Source organism: Numenius arquata, chromosome 3 (assembly GCF_964106895.1).
Source record: "Numenius arquata chromosome 3, bNumArq3.hap1.1, whole genome shotgun sequence".
In the NCBI taxonomy this organism is placed as follows: domain Eukaryota; kingdom Metazoa; phylum Chordata; class Aves; order Charadriiformes; family Scolopacidae; genus Numenius; species Numenius arquata.
In genome coordinates, this window is record NC_133578.1 from 22,774,439 (window position 1) to 22,794,188 (window position 19,750).

Consider the following 19,750-nt stretch of genomic DNA (forward strand, 5'->3'; position numbering starts at 1 on the left):
TTTTCTTCACATCCCAAGGTTTTGTGTCACAGGACAAATGCATTACACAGATACTCACAAGACTTGCTAGCGGTAGGGTTCAAAACATGCCCTAAAATAGCCCTAATAAATGGGACTCATCTGGAAACAGAACCATCTATCAGGTCAAAGTTAAATCCTGCTAAAGCTTTGTATAAGATGTAACAATTATTTACTGTTGAGAATAACTCCCTGTAAATAAAGGGTGTCAGCGAATCTCTGGAATTGCACGTCAGTAAACACAACAGCTGAGAAGGGTCAAGTTAGATTTATCACGTTTATGTTTGGTAAAGGGTGTTGCCCAAGCAGAAGTCTGCTGTTTTTATGAGACTTCACAGATTACATTTTACTGAAAATGAGCAAAGGGCATAGATTATTTTTTTTTTAATCTTCAAGTGCTTACAATTTGAACCCTGAAAAAAGTACAAGTGAGCAGATTTAAGAACAGATCTTGATGAGCTTACTGATTTGATTCATAATAGGCCATTCTCTGTAGGCCATCTTGAAAATATTTTTTCTTTACCTTTCTCTCAGAAGAGAGGAGATATATTTTCAATTTTCATGTTTCTAGCCTAACTCCTCAATTCTACAATGAACATTGTCTCACAGTAGTGAGCAATAATTAATCTTAACACTTACATTGTGGAATATATATATGTATTGAGGAAGCAAAATATGCATTGTACGGATGTTACTGCTTTTTATATTAACTAGTAGGCTATGGTAGGCTATGGGATCTCCCTGTGCAGAATATACAAAATTTAAATATAGAAATATTCAGAGAACATTATACTGTAGTTGTTTTAATGAGTAGTTTACTCGGCAGTTTCCACAGGCACTATGAGCTGTAAGGTCAAACCGTGTCAAAGATGCTTGGTGTGTCATTGGAAGCATTCAGTAGCTCTTAAGATCAAATCCTAGAAGAGCAATTATTTTTAAATTTGCTAGTCAGTTTGTAGAGCAGATAAATTTATTGAATATTCAGATAACCTTGCTGTTTTGAATATCCATAACGGTTTTGGTGTGTCCTTTACAAAGAACGTGCTCATATTTCCCACACTTTCAAAACAATTGGATTAGGGTTTATGTATGTAAGAGATGGATGTAGTTGGTGGAAAACAAACCTCTGAGCCTGTGCTGCATTTTGTGTATCTGTTTTAGAGTATTTCGTACTCTGAGTGTGCTGTCTTACTATGATTTTGTACTTTATTTTATCCATTTTCTTTATTCTTTCACCCGACAACGAACTGTAAAAGTCAGTACTTTACTAAACCAGCATTACCATTCACTTATTATTTGACTTTGTCTTACTTATTCCAACTTGGCTTGGCTTGGCATAGGACAGCTTATAGCTGAACTGCCTGGACAGCAGGTCACAGTGCGTGTCAAAGACAGAAAATGCATTTGTGGGTGTTCGTATGAGTGGGTATTTGTTTCGTTAAGTATGGAGATACAAATATAAATTAGAATAATGTTTTGAATTACGACAAAAATAACTGATTTTGTGCTATCTGTGATAGTGTATGGAAGTACTGAGATCCAGAGGAGCAAACATTCAGTTGAGAAGTCTTTGAGACTTGATTAAATTAGTAGTCAACATCATTAATGCCTAGATTTCAAAAACAGGGAGGCCTGGGACTTTCATAAAGTTCTGTAACCATGTTTAATCCTAAATTAAGACTTTTAAAAGACAGCTCTTCTCTTGAAGTGTCAAAACCTGGTTTTGACACCATTTTAATCCTGTCTAGCTTAGGGTCTTAACCACTGAGAAGGCTGATAGTCATAGTGAGGTCAGAGAAAATGTTCCTCTGTTTTGTTCCATGTGCTTTCAGTGAGTTTTTACCACTGAATTAATTGGAAATCTGCTGGTTTTAGTAGGCTTTTGATCAGACTGTGTTTGTATGGAGCAGCTTCAGCAGCAGGTCCTAAGTGATGGAATATAAACCATAAAATGTTTTATACATTGTATGGAGAGGGAACATACTCTGGAAATACAAACAGTGGGCTGGAAATCACAATTCTTGACTTCTCCTGGGTTTCTTGTTTATTCACTGTTCTTGCAGAAAATTATTTTGGCCTCAGGTTAAACTGAGTCCTGTGAAGCTTAATTAGTGTTAGAGGACAGTCCTGAGATCATCAGAGATGAGATGCTGAGGTGTGAGCTACCATAATGCTTGCTGTTGGTTCATGTTGGTGAGGGAGCATAGATAAAATACTGAGATAACTTCCATGTTCTTCATAATCAAACTCTTACTTTTCTAGATAAAGCATATATGATTTTTGAGGAAAAAAAATATCTTAGGTAACATGCAGAAAAAGGATGTCGGTTGCATAAAACCATGAGGGAGACCAGAGCTGAATCAGCATGTGTGGTAACCATAGTTTCAACCTCTGTATGTTTTTAGAAGTATTCTTCCACATACCTCTGGAAGAAGAAATAAACTTCTTGTCTGGCCTGAACAGAGCTAATTAAAGTAATGGAGAATTCCTCAACAGTGAAGTCTTCACAGAAAATACACCTTTGTAGTTTTCTTCTAATCTCAGTTACAGATGTGGTACAGGAACCAGGGCAATTTTCTGGGGCAACAGAAGACCTTGTGTTGATGGGGAGGTACTTTGTTGATGATAGAGATTGCGACATTCTGTACTGTCTCTTGTTCCCCAGAGATTTCAAGGTTTATTGTCCTGAGTAGATTACACACCACATCAAATTGTACACTACCAAAGATGTCAAGGGAGGTGATTCTGCCCCTCTTCTCCACTCTCGTGAGACCCCACCTGGAGTACTGTGTACAGCTCTTGAGCCCCAACGTAAGAAGGACGTGGACCTGTTCGAGTGAGTCCAGAGGAGGGCTACAAAGATCATCGGAGGGCTGGAGCACCTCCCATGTGAAGACAGGCTGAGAGAGTTGGGATTGTTCAGCTGGAGAAGAGAAGGCTCCAGGGAGACCTTATAGCAGCCTTCCAGTACCCAAAGAGGGCCTGCAGGAGAGATGGGGAGGGACTCTATCAGGGAGTGGAGTGATAGGACAAGGGGGAATGGTTTCAAACTGAAAGAGGGGAGATTTAGCTTAGATATTAGGAAGAAATTCTTTGCTGTGAGGATGGTAAGGCACTGGAACAAGGTTGCCCAGGGAAGTTGTGGATGCCCCATCCCTGGAAGTGGTCAAGGCCAGGCTGGATGGGGCTTTGAGAAACCTGGTCTAGTGGGAGGTGTCCCTGCCCATGGCAGGGGGGTTGGAACTCGATGATCTTTAAGGTCCCTTCCAACCCAAACCATTCTATGATTCTATGTGGATGGAAGTTGCTAAGGACGATATCTGAAAGAAATGGCCTGTGTCTTCTGAAAATGTATAAATCATAGAAAGCTGAGTATCAATAGGACACAAGGAAATGGCCTCAAATTGTGCCAGGAGAGGTTCAGATTGGATATTAGGAAAAATTTTTACACTGAAAGGGTTATTAAGCATTGGAATGGGCTGCCCAGGGAAGCGGTTGAGGCACCATCCCTGGAGGTATTCAAAAGACAGGTTGACATAGTGCTTAGTGACATGGTTTAGTGATGGTTGTTTCATCTGTTGGTTGGACTAGATGATCTTAAAGGTCCCTTCCAACCTAGACAGTTATATGATTCTATGATTCTATGACTTTGTTCTCTGTAATGCAGCAGCTGGGACACTGACCAGATCAGGCTGTGGCCAGCCTGTCAGTCAGGTCTCCAGCTGGTCAGGATGCAGACGGGACTAAACAAAGCGCTGGGCATCAAGCAGTAGAAAACTCCAAGATTATTTACACTGTAACTTCTAATTGCCTGTAATATTTCAGGAAACGTCTGCATTTCAGTGAACACACTCCCAGTTGAGTTAATGGCTACAGGAGTCTGCTTCAATTCAGCTGAAAATTGGGCATGTTGTTAAAGTAGCCATTAATACTCAAGGCTGTGTTTTAAAAATATCTTGGGCACTGCTGCTAACTAATTATGTACCGTATTCTGTTCTTCTTTAGTAGGTAAGGGTAAAAGTTAAAACTTTTCTTTCTGAGATCATACATTTACATATCTTGGAATATAGTAGGCAGTTTGACCTTCATTTCATCTCAGCTGCTGTCAGTGCCTTACTTCCCTTGTATTCTACAAGAAGTCTACTAACTTACTCTGTTAGAACAATATTTAAACATAGCAGTGATGATGCTTACAAGCAAAGTTTTATTTGTTGCTGTAAACGTCATGCTGTGTGTTTGCCAGTGTGTGCCTCATTAATGTGGGAAGTGACCACTGAAGTATCTGTAATGTATGCAGCAGAAAGCGTAGCAGCACTGAATTTACACTCAGGTTTTCCAATCCCAGTCTAGGAATGTAAAGCTTTTAAGTATCTGTAAATACAATCTGTGTCTACTTCATGCAAATAAGGCTAAAGAAACCTTTAGTCTAATTGAGAGTCAGGATCAGAGTTTGCCAGTTCACTGTGGTGAGGATTTTTCATTTCAAATAATCTGGGCCAAAAGTGCATCTTTTTTGATCCTGAGGCGATTACTCATAATTAGATTATTCCCAGGTGGGCCTCACTATTAGTAAGTTTTCATGGTTATCAGATTCTGTTTTGTGATATCAATCTGATTTTGAAAATACTATTTCTCATTTTTTATTTATTTACTCTGAATAGGAAGCAAAGTAATTCTCTTTTCAGAATAGGCAGCAGGGAAAGTTCTCTATATTGATAGTTGTGTTCCGCAGACAATATTTTTATAAATATATTATTGTGTAAAATTTTGTAAAATATGAGAAAATTGGATTCTTAGCTTTTTATTGCACAAGATTAGCTTAAATGACTTCAGTGACTCAAAAGAATAGAATTTTGATAGTCAGTGACCAAATTCAAATTAGTACCCAATAAAAAAAGTACATGTATTCATTTATAGTCAAGCTAAGAAAAGCTTAGTCTTACAGTAGCAGAAGATGAAAATGCATTATGGAGATAAGCAGTCGACTTCCTTAGGCTAGATAAAATGTACTGAAAAGAAAGACGGAGAAGAATCTGTGTATGTCAAAGACATTGTCTGACTCTGTACCTCTTCTGGAGTGGAAGTGCTTAGCTGTGATTAGAAGTAGTGTCAATGAAATATGAATGCATTGTAGCATTTCTGACCATATTATACTGTATCTACATGGTGTTTCAAGTAACCCCTCTTTATCTGAACCAGAAGCATGAAAGAAATTAATAAAATATATGAGGATAAGGAAAGAGCTTGTACTGTGCCCTCTATATAATAGTAATATCCCTGGTACAGCTTGTACAGTAAGGTGACATTGTCATTAAGCTTTTTCTCTGTAAGTCACTTCCCAAACTGAATGTTGTATCACAGCTTAATGTAATTCTTACCTGGCATGGGAGGAATGATCTATTGCAGACATAACCAAAATGAGGTTATAAATGCAGTGCTAATATTCCTAATATTTGCTTGATACTACTTATAGAACCCATCACCTAAGAATAATGAAGCACTGACAAACCGTAAGTGACATCAGAACATCCAGCCAGAGAGTGTACTTTTCCTAATTGGTGTGGAAAGTCAACGGCTGGACAAATCATTACTTCGGCCAGATCACACTGTGAGGAAGTGCCAAGGATGCAAGTGAGAAGACAGGAATGCTGACTAGTCCTTTTTGAGATCTAGAGAGCACTGGCAAAGTCCAGCCTGACAGAAGACAACCCATTTCTTCTTTCTATGCTGTGCAAATACCTGAAATACTTTCAAAACTTCTTCTGCTTGGCTTTGCATAATAGAAAAGGTACTTGGACAGTATGGTCTTTCTCGCCTACCTGAAATGAGGCATCAGTGAAGAGTATGTTTGCAGGGATGTGAGATCTCCTGTACAGCTTCAAGACAAAAGGAGTTTTGCTGAGCATTGGCACAGTGAGCTTAGCCAGGGAGTGCATAGATTTTTGTGCTGCTACTTCTCTTTCTGTTGGAAGCTCTCAGAGCACTTCACAAACTTTAATGACTGAAACTTCTCAAAGCATTAATGACATTCCTAACTTTATTAAGCAGAGGGGAAAAAAAGAGAAACATCGGGGCCGACTGACTCCTCCGCTGACACAAATGAATCCCAGAGACCTTAGTCTCTGATCTGGCAGACATGTAGGTAGGAGTCTTAATTTTTCAGATGAGCAGTCCTGTTGAACTGAAAAGGAAATGCATGTGAATAAAATTAAACATGTACATGTTTTAAAGATTAATTCTAATTTTAACCATTAACTTCTCTTCCTCGTGAATGACTTCTCAAAAAAAAAAAAAAAGAAGAAAATTTTGAGGGGGTTTTAAATTGCTTAACCGGTCCATTTTATGGAGTTGGATTTTAATATAGGTAGTATTTTATTTAAGTCTACATGGATGTCGCTTGTATTTTCTCTAAAGTGTTGACCATATAATAGGTGTGAAGTTAGACTTCTGAAAGACACAGTGTGGTCTTTTAACTTTTAACCAGTTTAACCTTTCAAGGAACCCATGGCAGTTTTAACTGCCTACATTATTATCTAAAAACATTTGTTCATCAAATATTGATGTTCTTCACAAAGTGGAATAACATTTAATTATTTTTGGTGTGTAAAGTAATAAATTACCTTCTAAATGAAAATCGAATGCAGGGACAGGTACCCAATGTTTACTGACTATAAACTAGCCAAAAATGGCACAAAAGAGTCATTTCTAACATACAAAAGTATCAAAATTACAGCTAAGAGAAAAATAAATTCACCAACTACTTGCTCATTAAAATCCTTATTTTAATCTTAGAGAGATACATATATATAGTGTACGTACCATGTGTATATGTAGATACAAGATATAAAAGATTTTCAAAACAGAGTTGCAGTTCTCAGCCTACACGTTAGAGCCTAACGCGGTTTCCAGAAACATGGACGTACCTTGTGTTCTGCACTGTGATTTAAACTGTCAGGTAACATACGCTGTTAGATCTGGCAATGCTATGCCAGTTTTGCAGCATTGTGTCAATCCCAGTGCCAGCAGCTTAAAGGAGAAATACTTTCTGAAATGAATTCAGAATGTTTGAATCGCTCCAAAGACTGTCATTGCTGTGTTTGAGTGCTGGCCCCCAGACTGTTTTCAGGGGGTTGGTGTTTTTCTTGTTCCAAGAAAAGTAAGAGGAAGAGTTCCCTTCAGTGTTCTGTGGATACTGGGCTTGCTCTGCTCCCTTATGGAATAGTTACCAGCGATTAAGTGTTCTTGGTTCTCGTTTTTCCCATCCTGCCTCCTTTACCAGTTATGTAATAAATAGTTTAGCAAAACTCTGAAGACTGTTTAGAGTTACTGACTTTCTGTAAAGCAAACAGCTAAACACTGGAGTTGATGCAAACAAGGCACTTAGCATCTGAAAGAAGTGTTAACACTTTATTTACATTTAAATTAAAACGGACACTTATTTATGTGTTCTGGTTCTGAAAGGTGTGTGGTACATCTGCAGAGGCCTATTGTTTATTCATGCTGTAAATCCTTTGAAATGTGTTAAAATGCTTCCCACTCATTATAAAAATCCTGCCACCCATGGATTAGGGCTTTGATGTCACCAATCCTGCTTCAAAGGGTTCTTTCAATGCTATTAATCACAGTTTAGCCTCTGAAGATATAGCCAGAGAAAACATTTGGACATCTTGTGCTAGACTTGCTAAAACTTTGAAATATACAGAGTGTCTTGCATATGCACAGTCCCGTATCACTTCCTTTCTCTTCTCTGAGCCTTTATTTTGGAAAGCTATTTTGTGATGATTTTGGCCTACAAGTATAGAGGAAAAAGTTTAGGACACGTCATACTGTACATTTAAAAACAGGCGTTCGTCTTTCATTTCACACCACAATATGGTTTTGCCTGAGGAATTGAGTCAGTCTTTAAAAACCCCAAGGGACAATAAGATTGGGGATTAAGCAGGCCTATATGTCAAAAGGTCAAAAAAAGATACCGTCTTATCATTTTCTCATCTCTTTCATTGGTTTGTGAGCTTAAGATGCTGTCTAAACACTTCAGGATCCACATGATTTCATAGAAACAAGATTGTTTCTGCTGTCTTTTTCTCTTTTAAATCTCTCAATGAGTCACAGGGAAATTGATTACTAGTGATTGAGCTGTATGCCTTTGTGCTGTCCTTGTTTTCATCAGCTCAGTAGCTAAGGTCAGTGACATACCACCTTATCACTGACTTTTTCCTGCCTTTTAAATCAACGCTGCACTCTGTCATGCCTGTGCTGAATGCTCTGCAGGCACAATTGTTAATGAGTGGGGTGTAGAAGAAGTGTGGTGGTGTCTGCTATTTTTAGTGCTATTGTATAAGCTGATTTTCCACCATATAAATTTTTCCCTGCTAAGCTTCTTCAACAGTTTTTGCAGTATATATTTCTTTCTTTTTGAACAGGTAACTTGGCACAGGCAAGAGCCAGAGTGACGGCAGCATCTAGGTCTTTGCCTCCACAGCTTAGTGCTGGGCGTATCAAGGTTAGTAGCATTCCCTTTGAAGACAGGCAATTGTTCATAAAATATTACAGCAAGACTATGGACATGTTGCTTAGCTGATGTAGATGTACAGCGAGGCTCTTACTAAATAAGAATCTGCCTTAATACCAGAAAACATGGACCTCAGCTGGAAGCAGTTTCCAGTTTTAGTGAGGATCCTGTTGTAGAAAACAATGAAGAATCAATTTACTACTGATTAATCTTTAAACTTATGGAGTGAAATCTCAGTCACATTGATATTGATAGCCATATTCCTTTTGATGTCAATGGGGTCAAGGTTTTCCTCTGGCAATTTTGGCCTAAAAAGATTTAAATAGATAAAATTTAAATAGTGTGTTTAACAGTATGAAAGGCAAGCTAAAAAAAAACCCAAACGATCTATTCCTTTTTTATTCAATGTGCAAGTGAAAAAAAACAAGGGACATTTGTACCTGATAGATGGCCAGAAAATAATGACTTGGCAAAACCACTATTCTTTAAAAAGAAGAACTATAGAATTTAAAAGCTGCTGGATTTTACTGTAAAAGTATGTGGCATAATTGCAAGAGGATGGGATAATTTTATGGCAGTTAGTACGATGTGGTGCCAACTGAGTACACTTAATATGTGAGGAAAACTCTTGTGCCTCAAGCTTATAGAATGTACACACCCTCCCTGCCCCTAAGTTTAGAGTTAGCTTAGTTAAGGGTTTGGAGTTTGTTTTTCCCTCCAAAGCAACAGTAATAATTTTTTAAAACAGATGTGATAACAGCAACTGTTCAAAAGTCTACAGAATTTTATGTTCTGGGTTTTCTATTTCTTTTCATTCTCTCCTGTTATTAGGAGCTCATGCTGAAACGTTGTTACAGTAATTCATGTTACCCAGACCTCTATATCCTTCACTGTACCGGCAAATACAGATGTGGATTTCAGAGATTTATTTCCTCTCTGGTATAAACACTTTCAGTGCTGAAGGACAGATAATAGCCTTTCCAATTTTCTTGTATTATATACACATTGTCTTCCACATCCAGCTATGATCAGCATAAGCTTTCTAAGCGTGCATTTTATTGATACAGCTGGAATGGAGTAGAGCAGCTCTCTTCTAAAGCTTTAATAAACACAGTCAGTTATACTAAGTAGTGTTTAAGTGGTTTTTACTCACTCTTCAAATTTTTATAGGAGCTAAAAGACGTGCGTAAGTGCAGCACTATTCAGAAAATGTTAATTGAAATATTTTTTAGCTGAAAAGAATCTTTCTTATAATTTCATAAAACCAGTTAGAACTACTTCAGGAAAAATATTTTAAATTACTATTTTACAGTTTGTTAAACAAATCCAAACGTAATAATTTTGTTTGGAAGTTTGGAAATTTTCATTTGTTATTTAATTGATGAGCTTTTTTGCTTAATGTATTTTTTGGGTTTACAGTATTTCATACCATGCCAGCAGCAGGTGTGGTCAATATGTGAAAGTAATAATTTCCAGTGATTTCATAAGGTGACATGATGTCATAAATTGTTCTTTTAATATTGTTTCAAAACTATCATAAGCAATTTTTTTTACTGATGGAACAGTTTGTCTTTTCTAGGTCAAGCTGTTTCCCATTTCAGTTGTAATTGTATAAATGTATATTGTACGTCACTAATACTGTCATGTAAAAATGTGACTCAACAGTTGAAATATTCTTCATTTTAGTTTGAAAAGAGCAGCTAGTGATTTAAAACACAAGATTATATCATGACATTCTTATTATGTTCTATCATTTTCTGCCAAGCCAGTTGTGATAAAGCCTGTTGCCTGTTGTACATGTGATTATTGCCCTACCATAAAACTGCATGGCTTCAGAGACCCACAGTGTTATAAATTAACCAGAGACAAAACTTCTAAAAATTATTACAGGAAAACCTCCCTAGCTTCGGGGTCTATCAGAATTTTTCTAGTGGAAACTTCAAATATTTCTTGTCAAAAAGATCTGGAAATTGATGCTAGTCCTTATGGATTGTACAGATCTGAATTTGCAACATCATCCATTGAAAAAGGAATCTCACAATACACGTTTTACATTGATTTTCTGAGAAAAAGTGTCTTATATCTCCTCTGTGAGTTTTTCTGACCATCTGTCTTTCTGTGTGTTCGTTCCCTTCCCCCAAAAAAGCCCCAAAACAAACCAAAACCCTTTTGAACCCAGCAGGCTGTAGTAAACCATATTTGACAGTCTGAAAGATCGTAAGATTCTACAGGTTTGGTGAAAATAAGCAGCTGTGAAAAGGAGATGCTTTCGGTATCCTACTGCCCAAAAGGCAGAGCAGAAGCCCTTATTGGCCTTTATTGGCCAGCAGAGATTCCAGATGTGACTGGGAGATTGTGAGTGCTGAACATCCAACAACAATATCACTAAGAGACTCTGCTTTTCTAGACAGGCAAAAATCCAATTTAGAAGCTCAAATTCATGAGCATTTGGGCTTCACTGCACTCCTCAAACTATTTGCTTTTGCTCTTGATTTGGTGTTCTTTATGATTGTCTGTCTTTTAACATTAAATGTTACCAGTTATTCTGAACTTACTGTAAAAATTCACTTGTGTGGCTTTGGTCTTCTACCTGACCTTTACTAGAGATTTAGATATCAATCTCAAAAAGCAGTTGTCTTGCCAAGTTTTTGAAATATTTTTAGTTTTGAAATATTCCTGTATTCTTCCTCATGGACATGCCTGCTGTTCTGATTAGGTCATTGATGTTTACTTTGTCAGGTGACTTCTTAAGATGTTTGATGTTATCTGTGCTGATAAGGCATTTTTCCTGGGATATATTACAGTTTTCTGTTAACATAGTTAACACTGAAACCAAACTGCATCTTTTTTTTTCTTTTTTTTTTTTTCTCATGTTAGTTTGAGATGCGTACTAATGCATGTACACCACTCTGGGCTAGAACATCACAGATTACAAAAACATACTGAAATTTTTATGGTCACCCTGATGGAAATCTGTCTCTCTTTGCACCATCTGTATTCTGCATCTTGTCTTCACAAGTTTTCTTTTGATTTCTTCCCCAACACAAAAGCCATTTACTTGATCTATTACTACTTAGTGCTTCATTTCCTTTATATTTTGCATGCAGTCTCCTAAATATCTCCTGAAGGTAAGAGGCACAGTTACTTTATTGAGAACTGTAATCTTTCAGCAATTACTTGTAGTGTTCAGAAGAGTGGTCTTAAGTCAGTGAGTGTTGGAAATGATCGAATGGAGCAAAGTCCAGGAAGTGTAGCACAGGTGCTGACAACAGCATTATCTGGTTTATACAAATGCCACCTGGTCAGAGCAGATGGTAAACTGCCACAAAGCAAGTGAATGCTAAAATGTTGTTAATGCTCCATGCAAACAGGATGCTGGTTGATTTTCTTTAATTTTGTTGAGCTGTAATACAGCAACACAATCTGCTTGTGATTGGTAACCATGGTTATACTCATTCATAAATTCTGGTTTCATTTTGATAAGAACAGCTGTACTGACAATATAACTAAAATATACAAGGAGCAATATGTTTGCTGTCCATGCATACCCTCTAAAAATAACTCTTCTGAAATGCTGAAAAAGTGTTATTTGAAGCTATGGCAGTTCAGCAGGGTAAGATTGCTGAAATTCTTGGCATCAAAATGGCAATGTAAAGTAATTAATAGTAACCACAACAGCAGAAAGGAAAAGGCTTATACATTCTGAGATTACCTACTTTGTTTGCCACTTGTTACCCAACCACAACATTTTTTCCATACATGAGCAAAATGAAGCAGCTTTTTGCTAATTTACCTCCTGGTAATTATGAAAACGGTAACTCTTCTATAGAAAATAAGACCTGATGGAGTTCATTGTAGTGGTGATAAGAGGAATACTTTTTAGAAATTAGTTCATAAAGTATTCCATTTTGTGAGCTGCTTCATTGGCCTAGTGTTACGCTATTGTAACAAAAGTGTGAAATCATTTGGAACACTTACAGTTCGCTCTCAAATCAGTGCATGTCCTGCATCTGTTCAAAGCTGGCCTTCGTACCTCTGATAAAGTACTCTGAAGTACTCATACCTGAAGGAATGGCCATAACAAAAACTGAACCCAGCTTTCATGGGCGAGGTGGGGTGGATCTGCAGTGTTTCTGGAACAGCTCTAACATCTGAATTTTGTCTCCCAGGTTGACACGATGGAGGTTATGCGACACCCCGAGGAAACAACTAACATGAAGCGGCAAACTATGGCTTCCTATTTTAGGGTACAAAAGTTAAATTGTAAACAAATGCTTTGGTGATAAGAACAATAGGTATATCTAAAATATTTTTGGGATTGTGATATAGAAGAGAATAATAAGAGATTTTTTTTTTTATTCTGTTGAGAGGCCTTTGTAGCCTCATAAATTTTCTTTTGTTCCTTTTCTTTTTGTTTCCTCATACATAAACTTTTATAATTTTGCTGAGTGCATTGATAGCAGGATCTAGAATCTAGACTATTTCCATGTAAAATGCTGGAAGTCTGGAACAGGCCTCTTTATGAACAGAAACCCCATTTTGTGCAAATAAAATAGCTGTCATTACTAAAACTTTAATATTTTTTCACAAGCTCAGGCATACCTACTTTTAAAGATTAAGGTTTGTCATTTGTGATAATAAGTAAAAACAATTCATGTTTTGGAAGTGCTGTTATAAATCATATGGATTGCCATTTTATCAGTAGTAATCCTTTCTGGGGTAATGTATATTCTGCCTATGTGTTTAAATCAAACAGGTATGGAAAAAACATTGAGAATGTTGGAACTGGAAGGTTAGGACTCAGGAAACCCATGTACCAATCCAAGGCTCTTGGTTAATGTTTTTTTTTCTTGCAGTCATTGCGGAGTGGAAAAGTTTTGAGCAGTTGGTCCTTGGGCTGCACTTGTACCATGCAGAGTGGGGAGGTTCACAGTGCTGTGCTGGCCGGTGTGGGTCAAAGCTTCATGCAGTGTTTTCTTTGTCATGCAAAATAGTGTAAGGAAGGGCATAGAGGAAGCTGATGTATACTGAGATGTTGCCCCAGTGTAGAGGGTACAAGAGCACACAGCCAAATTTGGGAACCTAGAGGCATCATTGTGTCTAGTAATACAAGTATGGATGTAGAGTGTTCTAGCCTACTGCAAAGTGACCACAGTCCACTTGGAATTGTATGTGATTTTGAGATTGAGTACATTTGCAACACCTACTGATCGTACAGTGAGTTAATGAGGTGAGGATGGAGCAGAAGTACCAGTATTCACAGGAGTCATTGGAAAAGCTGATATATATGATCTGATCACACTTTTCATTTTAGTGTAACATGCAATGGAATAAATTGTTTTCCATGTCCAGGGTGGTTAGGAAAAGAAGTAATGGGTCTGTGTTACAGCAGGAAGATTTAGGTTAGGTGTTAGGAATGTTAGGAATAGTCATGATAATGTAGCACTTCAGTAGATTGTCCAGGGCGATTGTGTAGTCTGTACCCTCAGTGATTCTGAAAAATGGATTAAACAGAGACGTGCCTGAAATGGTACAGACACATGTAGTGTTCTCTTTGGGCAGACGACTGAACTGATGACTTCTTGCAACCCTTTTACCATGATTTTCTGTGAATTTCTGTGATTGATTGTTTCACAGTAAAGCTTGTTCTTCTGTTGGGGCTATTTGATTGGTCAAATGTTCCTACAGTAGAATTACAGTTAGGACATTCTTCAATTGATTTTTTTTTAATATGGGCCTTCTTCAACTACAGAAATGTAGTATAAGGAGAGATTTAAGAGAAAGGTGTAAGAAATAAGAACTAGAATAATAATAACTTTTTTTTTTACAATTGAAAACTTTTAACAGGTTCTGGGTTTTAACCTAAAGCTTAAAAATTAATAAAACATTAATGCAGATTAACATTACAGATTAAAATGTGATCAAGCATTACATACTGTTTACAAATACGTATCTCCTGCTTAAGTAGTTCCATTACATTTTTTTGTCAAGTCTGTGCATCTTTTTTTACTTTCCTCACTAGTATTCCCTCATGGATCTTTTATCCAAAATGGTTGTTGGACAGCCTCACTTTATCCGCTGCATTAAACCTAATGATGATCGGGAAGCACTGACATTTTCTCATGAAAGAGTTCTACTGCAGCTACGATACACCGGAATTCTGGAAACTGTCAAAATACGTCAAAAGGGATATTCTCATCGCATCCTCTTTGAAGAGTTTGTAAAGAGGTAAGACTTCTGTAAAATAGCTGTTGTTTTATACTTTGTTCAATACAATATATTACACATTTAAGTACAGAAAGTTCTACGAACATTGGTTTGTCTGTGTATGGTCTGATTCTCTGAGAGCAGTGACTAACAGAGATAAAGACTACAAGAGATATCTGAGCTCTAATGGAAAAAAGTCGATGTGAGACCAGCAGTGAGCACTTAATATTCAGTAGCAAGCCTGTCCCCATGGTTCCTTCAGTAGAGCAACAAGTGGAAATTATGCATCATAATATAAGGGTTTGGAAGGTCAGTGACCTTCAGCCATCATATGAGGAATGTGCACATGCTTAAGAACTAAAGCTTTGGTTTTAAAAAAAAAAAAAAAATCCGAGGAGAGTGTTAACTTCAAGCTTGAAAACTTTAATTAGATTAGACCAAAAAAAAAGGAATATTCCAGGGAAATTTTCAGGGGAAATTGATTGAATTCAGACATAACACATTGTAAAAAATTATGTCAAATATGTTTTATATCATTTATCAAATAAGGTATCAAATTTGATTTGTTACATCCTTTATTGTGTAGAAAGGTCATAGTGGAAAAACTTAAGGCATGAATTCAAATCTGGGATGTTGTACTGGTGTAGTTCTCCATGTAGAGGATCTTCACATAAAAATTTTTGCTGTTGCCTACCTGTTTTGCTCTTACATCTCTTCTTCTTACACCCTTTTTACTTTCCCTCCCTTTTTCCTCATTTTTTGTCATGTCAGAAATTATGTAAATTCAGCTGAAAAGAGCTACTTGTGCTCTGGAGAAGGTCAAGAGCATGTGCCCGTACATTGACATAAGCCTAACAATGAAGAAATGCAGTACATTGGGTGTAACTGGAAAAAACGTTCATGTGCAAGAAAGACCTGCGATTTAGAAATATTCCTTGTAATAGCTTCATAGCCTTGTAGTCATTTATCTTGGAGGTATAGGAATTATAACCAGATCTCTGTTCACCTGAAACCTTGTCATGGCTATGATTACTACCTTTAATACTATTTTAATTCTCAAAAAGTTATAAATTTGATTCAGGAAATGCTGTTGGCTTTATGAGGACAATATGTTTATATGACCATTATAGTTTCCTCTAGATTTAAAATATGGTTTTGTGTAGCAGTTACTGTTTTCCAGTCTTTAGGATTGGTAATTCAATAATGGAGCAGAAGCAGTACTGTTAAGCAATCAACTATTCAACAGTCAGAACAAGTAGCGAATGGGAAAATCAAGCATTTAGTGATATTTTCTGAACTGGAGGTTGCTCATCTGGACAATATAGAGTTAATGAATCTACTGAAAGCAAGTCATTCACATGATGCTAAAGGGAGGGAGCTGATTATGTTTTTGAGAAAGAAAAGACATAAACAGTTTCACAGGCCTTTCTAAAAAGCAGAGATTGGGTAAATTTACATGTGTGTAGATCAGTCATTTGGTCTTGGAAATCTGTGGTCCTTGCATTGAGAGATGTTGAACTGTTGCTTCATCAATTCATTCTGAAAAAATAAGAATGTTTCTGTTTTGTAATATACTAGTTTTCTAAATGAATATATAATAGGAAAACACTAGATATACATATCCTAGGAAGGATAACTAACATCTTCATTTGTCCATCAAAGCAATTTAATTTTCAGACATGATTTCCCCCCACCTTTTTTTTTTTTTGTGTTATGTGACTAATTTTAGTAAGGCCACACCATTCTAAAGCAGGTTTAACAAACAGGATAATTTTTGTGATCCCTAGCACATCTTTGCAACATACTGAAGAGGCTGAAGGCAGAATTATTAACCTTAACTTTTATCCAATTTACACATAAGTGAACTAAGATTAACTCCACTGAAATTAGTGTAAATTGAGAGGAGATTAGGCCTACTCTTATCAGTAGATTCTTTTCATTCAAAAGTGCACTGAATTTGAATACAACCTTGAAAAGTAATGGTAATAAAAGCAGCACTGACTGTAGCTTTCCATTCCTGCAGATAAGGGCAAGTTGTGTTTAATATCTTGTCAGATACTCCCCAAGTTTTTAGTCCAATTTGATGTAATTCTTTCAGGAAAGAAAGTCAACATGACAAGGGAAGTCGGGGAGAGATTTAGCAATTTGCCCAACAGCACAGAAGACTTCCTGAGTTCAAAATATTAATGGGGGAGTGGGAGAGGGGATGTTCTTGCTCCTTTGTTCAGTTCATGCTTTATTTTTAAACAATGCTTTAAAAAGCCATCAATGGAACAAGAAACATTTTTCTTCAACTTATAGCCATGACTAGTCAAGTGTTTTTAGGAACTAAGTAGTTGAATACATAAAAATGTTTGAGAAAACAGGTCAAATGCTAAACAGATTGGCACTTCTTTGTTCATAATCAAAAAGACATTAGGCAAGTATGAACAAGAGTTTCAAAATGTCAGTAAATGTGAGGATATCAAAGATTTTCTAAGCCAGCAAGTTAATTGGTGTTTTGATCCTTTTGAGCAACTTAACAACAAAATGGATGAACCAGCACTTTTTCTCCCTTGATGTTATTAAACAAATAGGTGTGTTTCTTATCTGCCTGTTCAATAATGCTGTTTTGTAAACTCTTAGCCGGAAATATGAGGACAAAACAATCAAAGGCAGGGAACAGAACCATTCAGGGTTTATCAGGTGGGAGGTAAACAAAAGATAAAGCTCTGTCTAATGTTACTCTTTACTGTCTTCTGTTTTCATGTAGAATAAATTATTTCAGTCTTGCAAACCTGGAGGTAGTTTATTGGGTTAAAAAACAGATGGTGAGGAGAGGACTTAATTGTAACTCATTCACACAATGTTTCTCCAGCCAAGTATACAGCCATCTATTTTGTGTATATAAATATGCATATTCTTTTACCTAAAGCAGGAAAATGTAATCTGCAGCCCCTGTAAACAATCAGGCACTCAGGCATTCAAACCTGTCAGGTCTCAGGCACGTAGTCTCCATTGGCCTTGTTTCGCACCCTGAGCCATCATGTGTCTGTCTTACGTGTTTGCTGTGAAGCAGCACGGACCCTTTCTCAGGCTGGAATCTGAGGTTTCATACACAGGTTATTAGGCTGATCAGGCAACCTGGTGTGCCTGGCTTGTGGGCCACATAGTGACCATGCACTGCATAGCAGCTGAGGGAGGTGTGCTTTCTAGTGGGGACCTGCACAGAAAGTCCCACTGGATGGGGCACTTCTTGTTGTTATTGAGTGGCCAGGCCCTTGGAGCTTCACGTGACATGATGTGGTATGCAGGTGTGTTCCCACCATGCATCCCCTAGCTTTTATGTAATGTGGCTTATACTGTTCCATGGGTTGAAAGGGACTTGAGAGTCTAATGGTGCTAAATGCTGGCATGCTTGAACTGCCTCATAAGCACCTAGGAATACGTTGAGAAGTTTTGTACAAATTGCATTTAAAGATTGCCTTTGTTCTTCTCTGCCCATTTACGTTCTGCATTAAAGTTCTTTGTACTGAATTAGGATGCAGGATACACTTTTCTTATATGCGCTACCTATTCCACAGTAGCCAGATTATGTTACTCAGATCATATGCTCATGGCAATACCAGTGCTATTAGTGTAACAGTGATCTGGTGAGGTTGGTTCTGCTTTTTCAGTCTTGACAGTGCAAATTTGCATAAGGTCACTGTTGGTACACCTGGGGCACACAGTCTCTAAACTGTCAGTGTTACATTTCTCATTACCTTATAAAGCCTCATTGACCTTAATGAGTCACATTCTGCATTGAGTGGAGCTGGGAATAAAAACTGGTCAAATATTTCAAAATCCTGTAAGACATGTTACCTCAGTATGTGCTTTCTTCTAATCCCAAAAATTCAGTGGTGGTAGACTTCTTTATTGTTCAAAATCAAGGAAGCGCTGAATTCAATTAGAAGTCAACAGTTTTGCTACAGAGAAAAGAAATGCTTGGTTTTAAAATGTTGCATTTTTAATGCAAATGTACTTTTAGCACTGAGTCTGCACTGTGCCAACGTCCCTAAGTGATTTCTGGAAACAAAATTATAACATCCCTCATACTTAGATTTTACCATTATCCATGAAAATGTTTGTTATTTATTTCAGTGGCTTTAAAATTTCACCAGGTCTGTATAATGTTCCTGTACACTTTAAATATGGTAAACTGCTGTACATTCCACATATACTTTCTAGACAGTTGTCATTCACAGAACACTGGTAAACAGTTGCAGGATGGAGAAGATACAAAACCTCTAGGAGTGAAAAGTCTGATAACCCCTTATGAATTGTATATGCAGAATGGACCAAATTATGCCTTTCTGAGAGTATTTCTGTGATTCTGTGTTTATCTGATGATTCACAACATAGGTGTTAGGTATCTGTTACTGAATTTCAAGAGTATTTTAGATGTTTTTTCATTATTCATTTACATTTTTTCATTCATACTCCATATAGAGTCAAATGTAATTAATTGCATGAATTCAGATGCAAAAGTTTCTGAAAGAGATGAGACACAAGCAATACAGGCTAGGAATTTTTGGAAGTCATTTAACAGCTCTTTTAGTGCTAAAAACATGGGCTTTTTAAACTTTCCAACTCCAGGGCTGAGAAGGAACAAACATCTTTTGGAATGTTGCGAATCTCCCTACTATTGCTGGGGGTCTGGCTAGAAAGGTATTTTATCCTCTTGCACCTTGTGCTTTTCACATATCATTGTCCATTCTCCACCTCAGGCTAGTATATTTAGTGCAAAGATTTGTTTTAAGGAGAAAAAGGGTTAATCATTACTTTTTTGAGTTAATTGTGGAGAATTTATGCTGCTTTTAAGTCTGAAATGTGAAGGAAACTTTAGTAAGAGACACTAGTATAGTAGTTAATGGTGCGGTTTAAATGCTATTTATTGAACCGCTCCACAGTTCACCCTTTATGGAGGGGAGAGAAATTGAACCATTTGTTTACAATCAGTTTAATCTAAACCCACCAACACTAAAATGCATT

General features: G+C 37.1%; 1 protein-coding gene across 1 annotated transcript in view; it reads left to right on the plus strand.

Moving 5' to 3' along the window:
• MYO3B (myosin IIIB) overlaps positions 1–19,750 on the plus strand; it is a 181,701-nt gene that overhangs the window by 92,257 nt on the left and 69,694 nt on the right. Inside the window, exons 23-26 of the mRNA XM_074145732.1 lie at positions 8,442–8,521; positions 11,638–11,658; positions 12,700–12,777; positions 14,553–14,758. Coding sequence (XP_074001833.1) covers positions 8,442–8,521; positions 11,638–11,658; positions 12,700–12,777; positions 14,553–14,758 — 385 coding nt within the window. The remainder of the gene's footprint in view (positions 1–8,441; positions 8,522–11,637; positions 11,659–12,699; positions 12,778–14,552; positions 14,759–19,750) is intronic.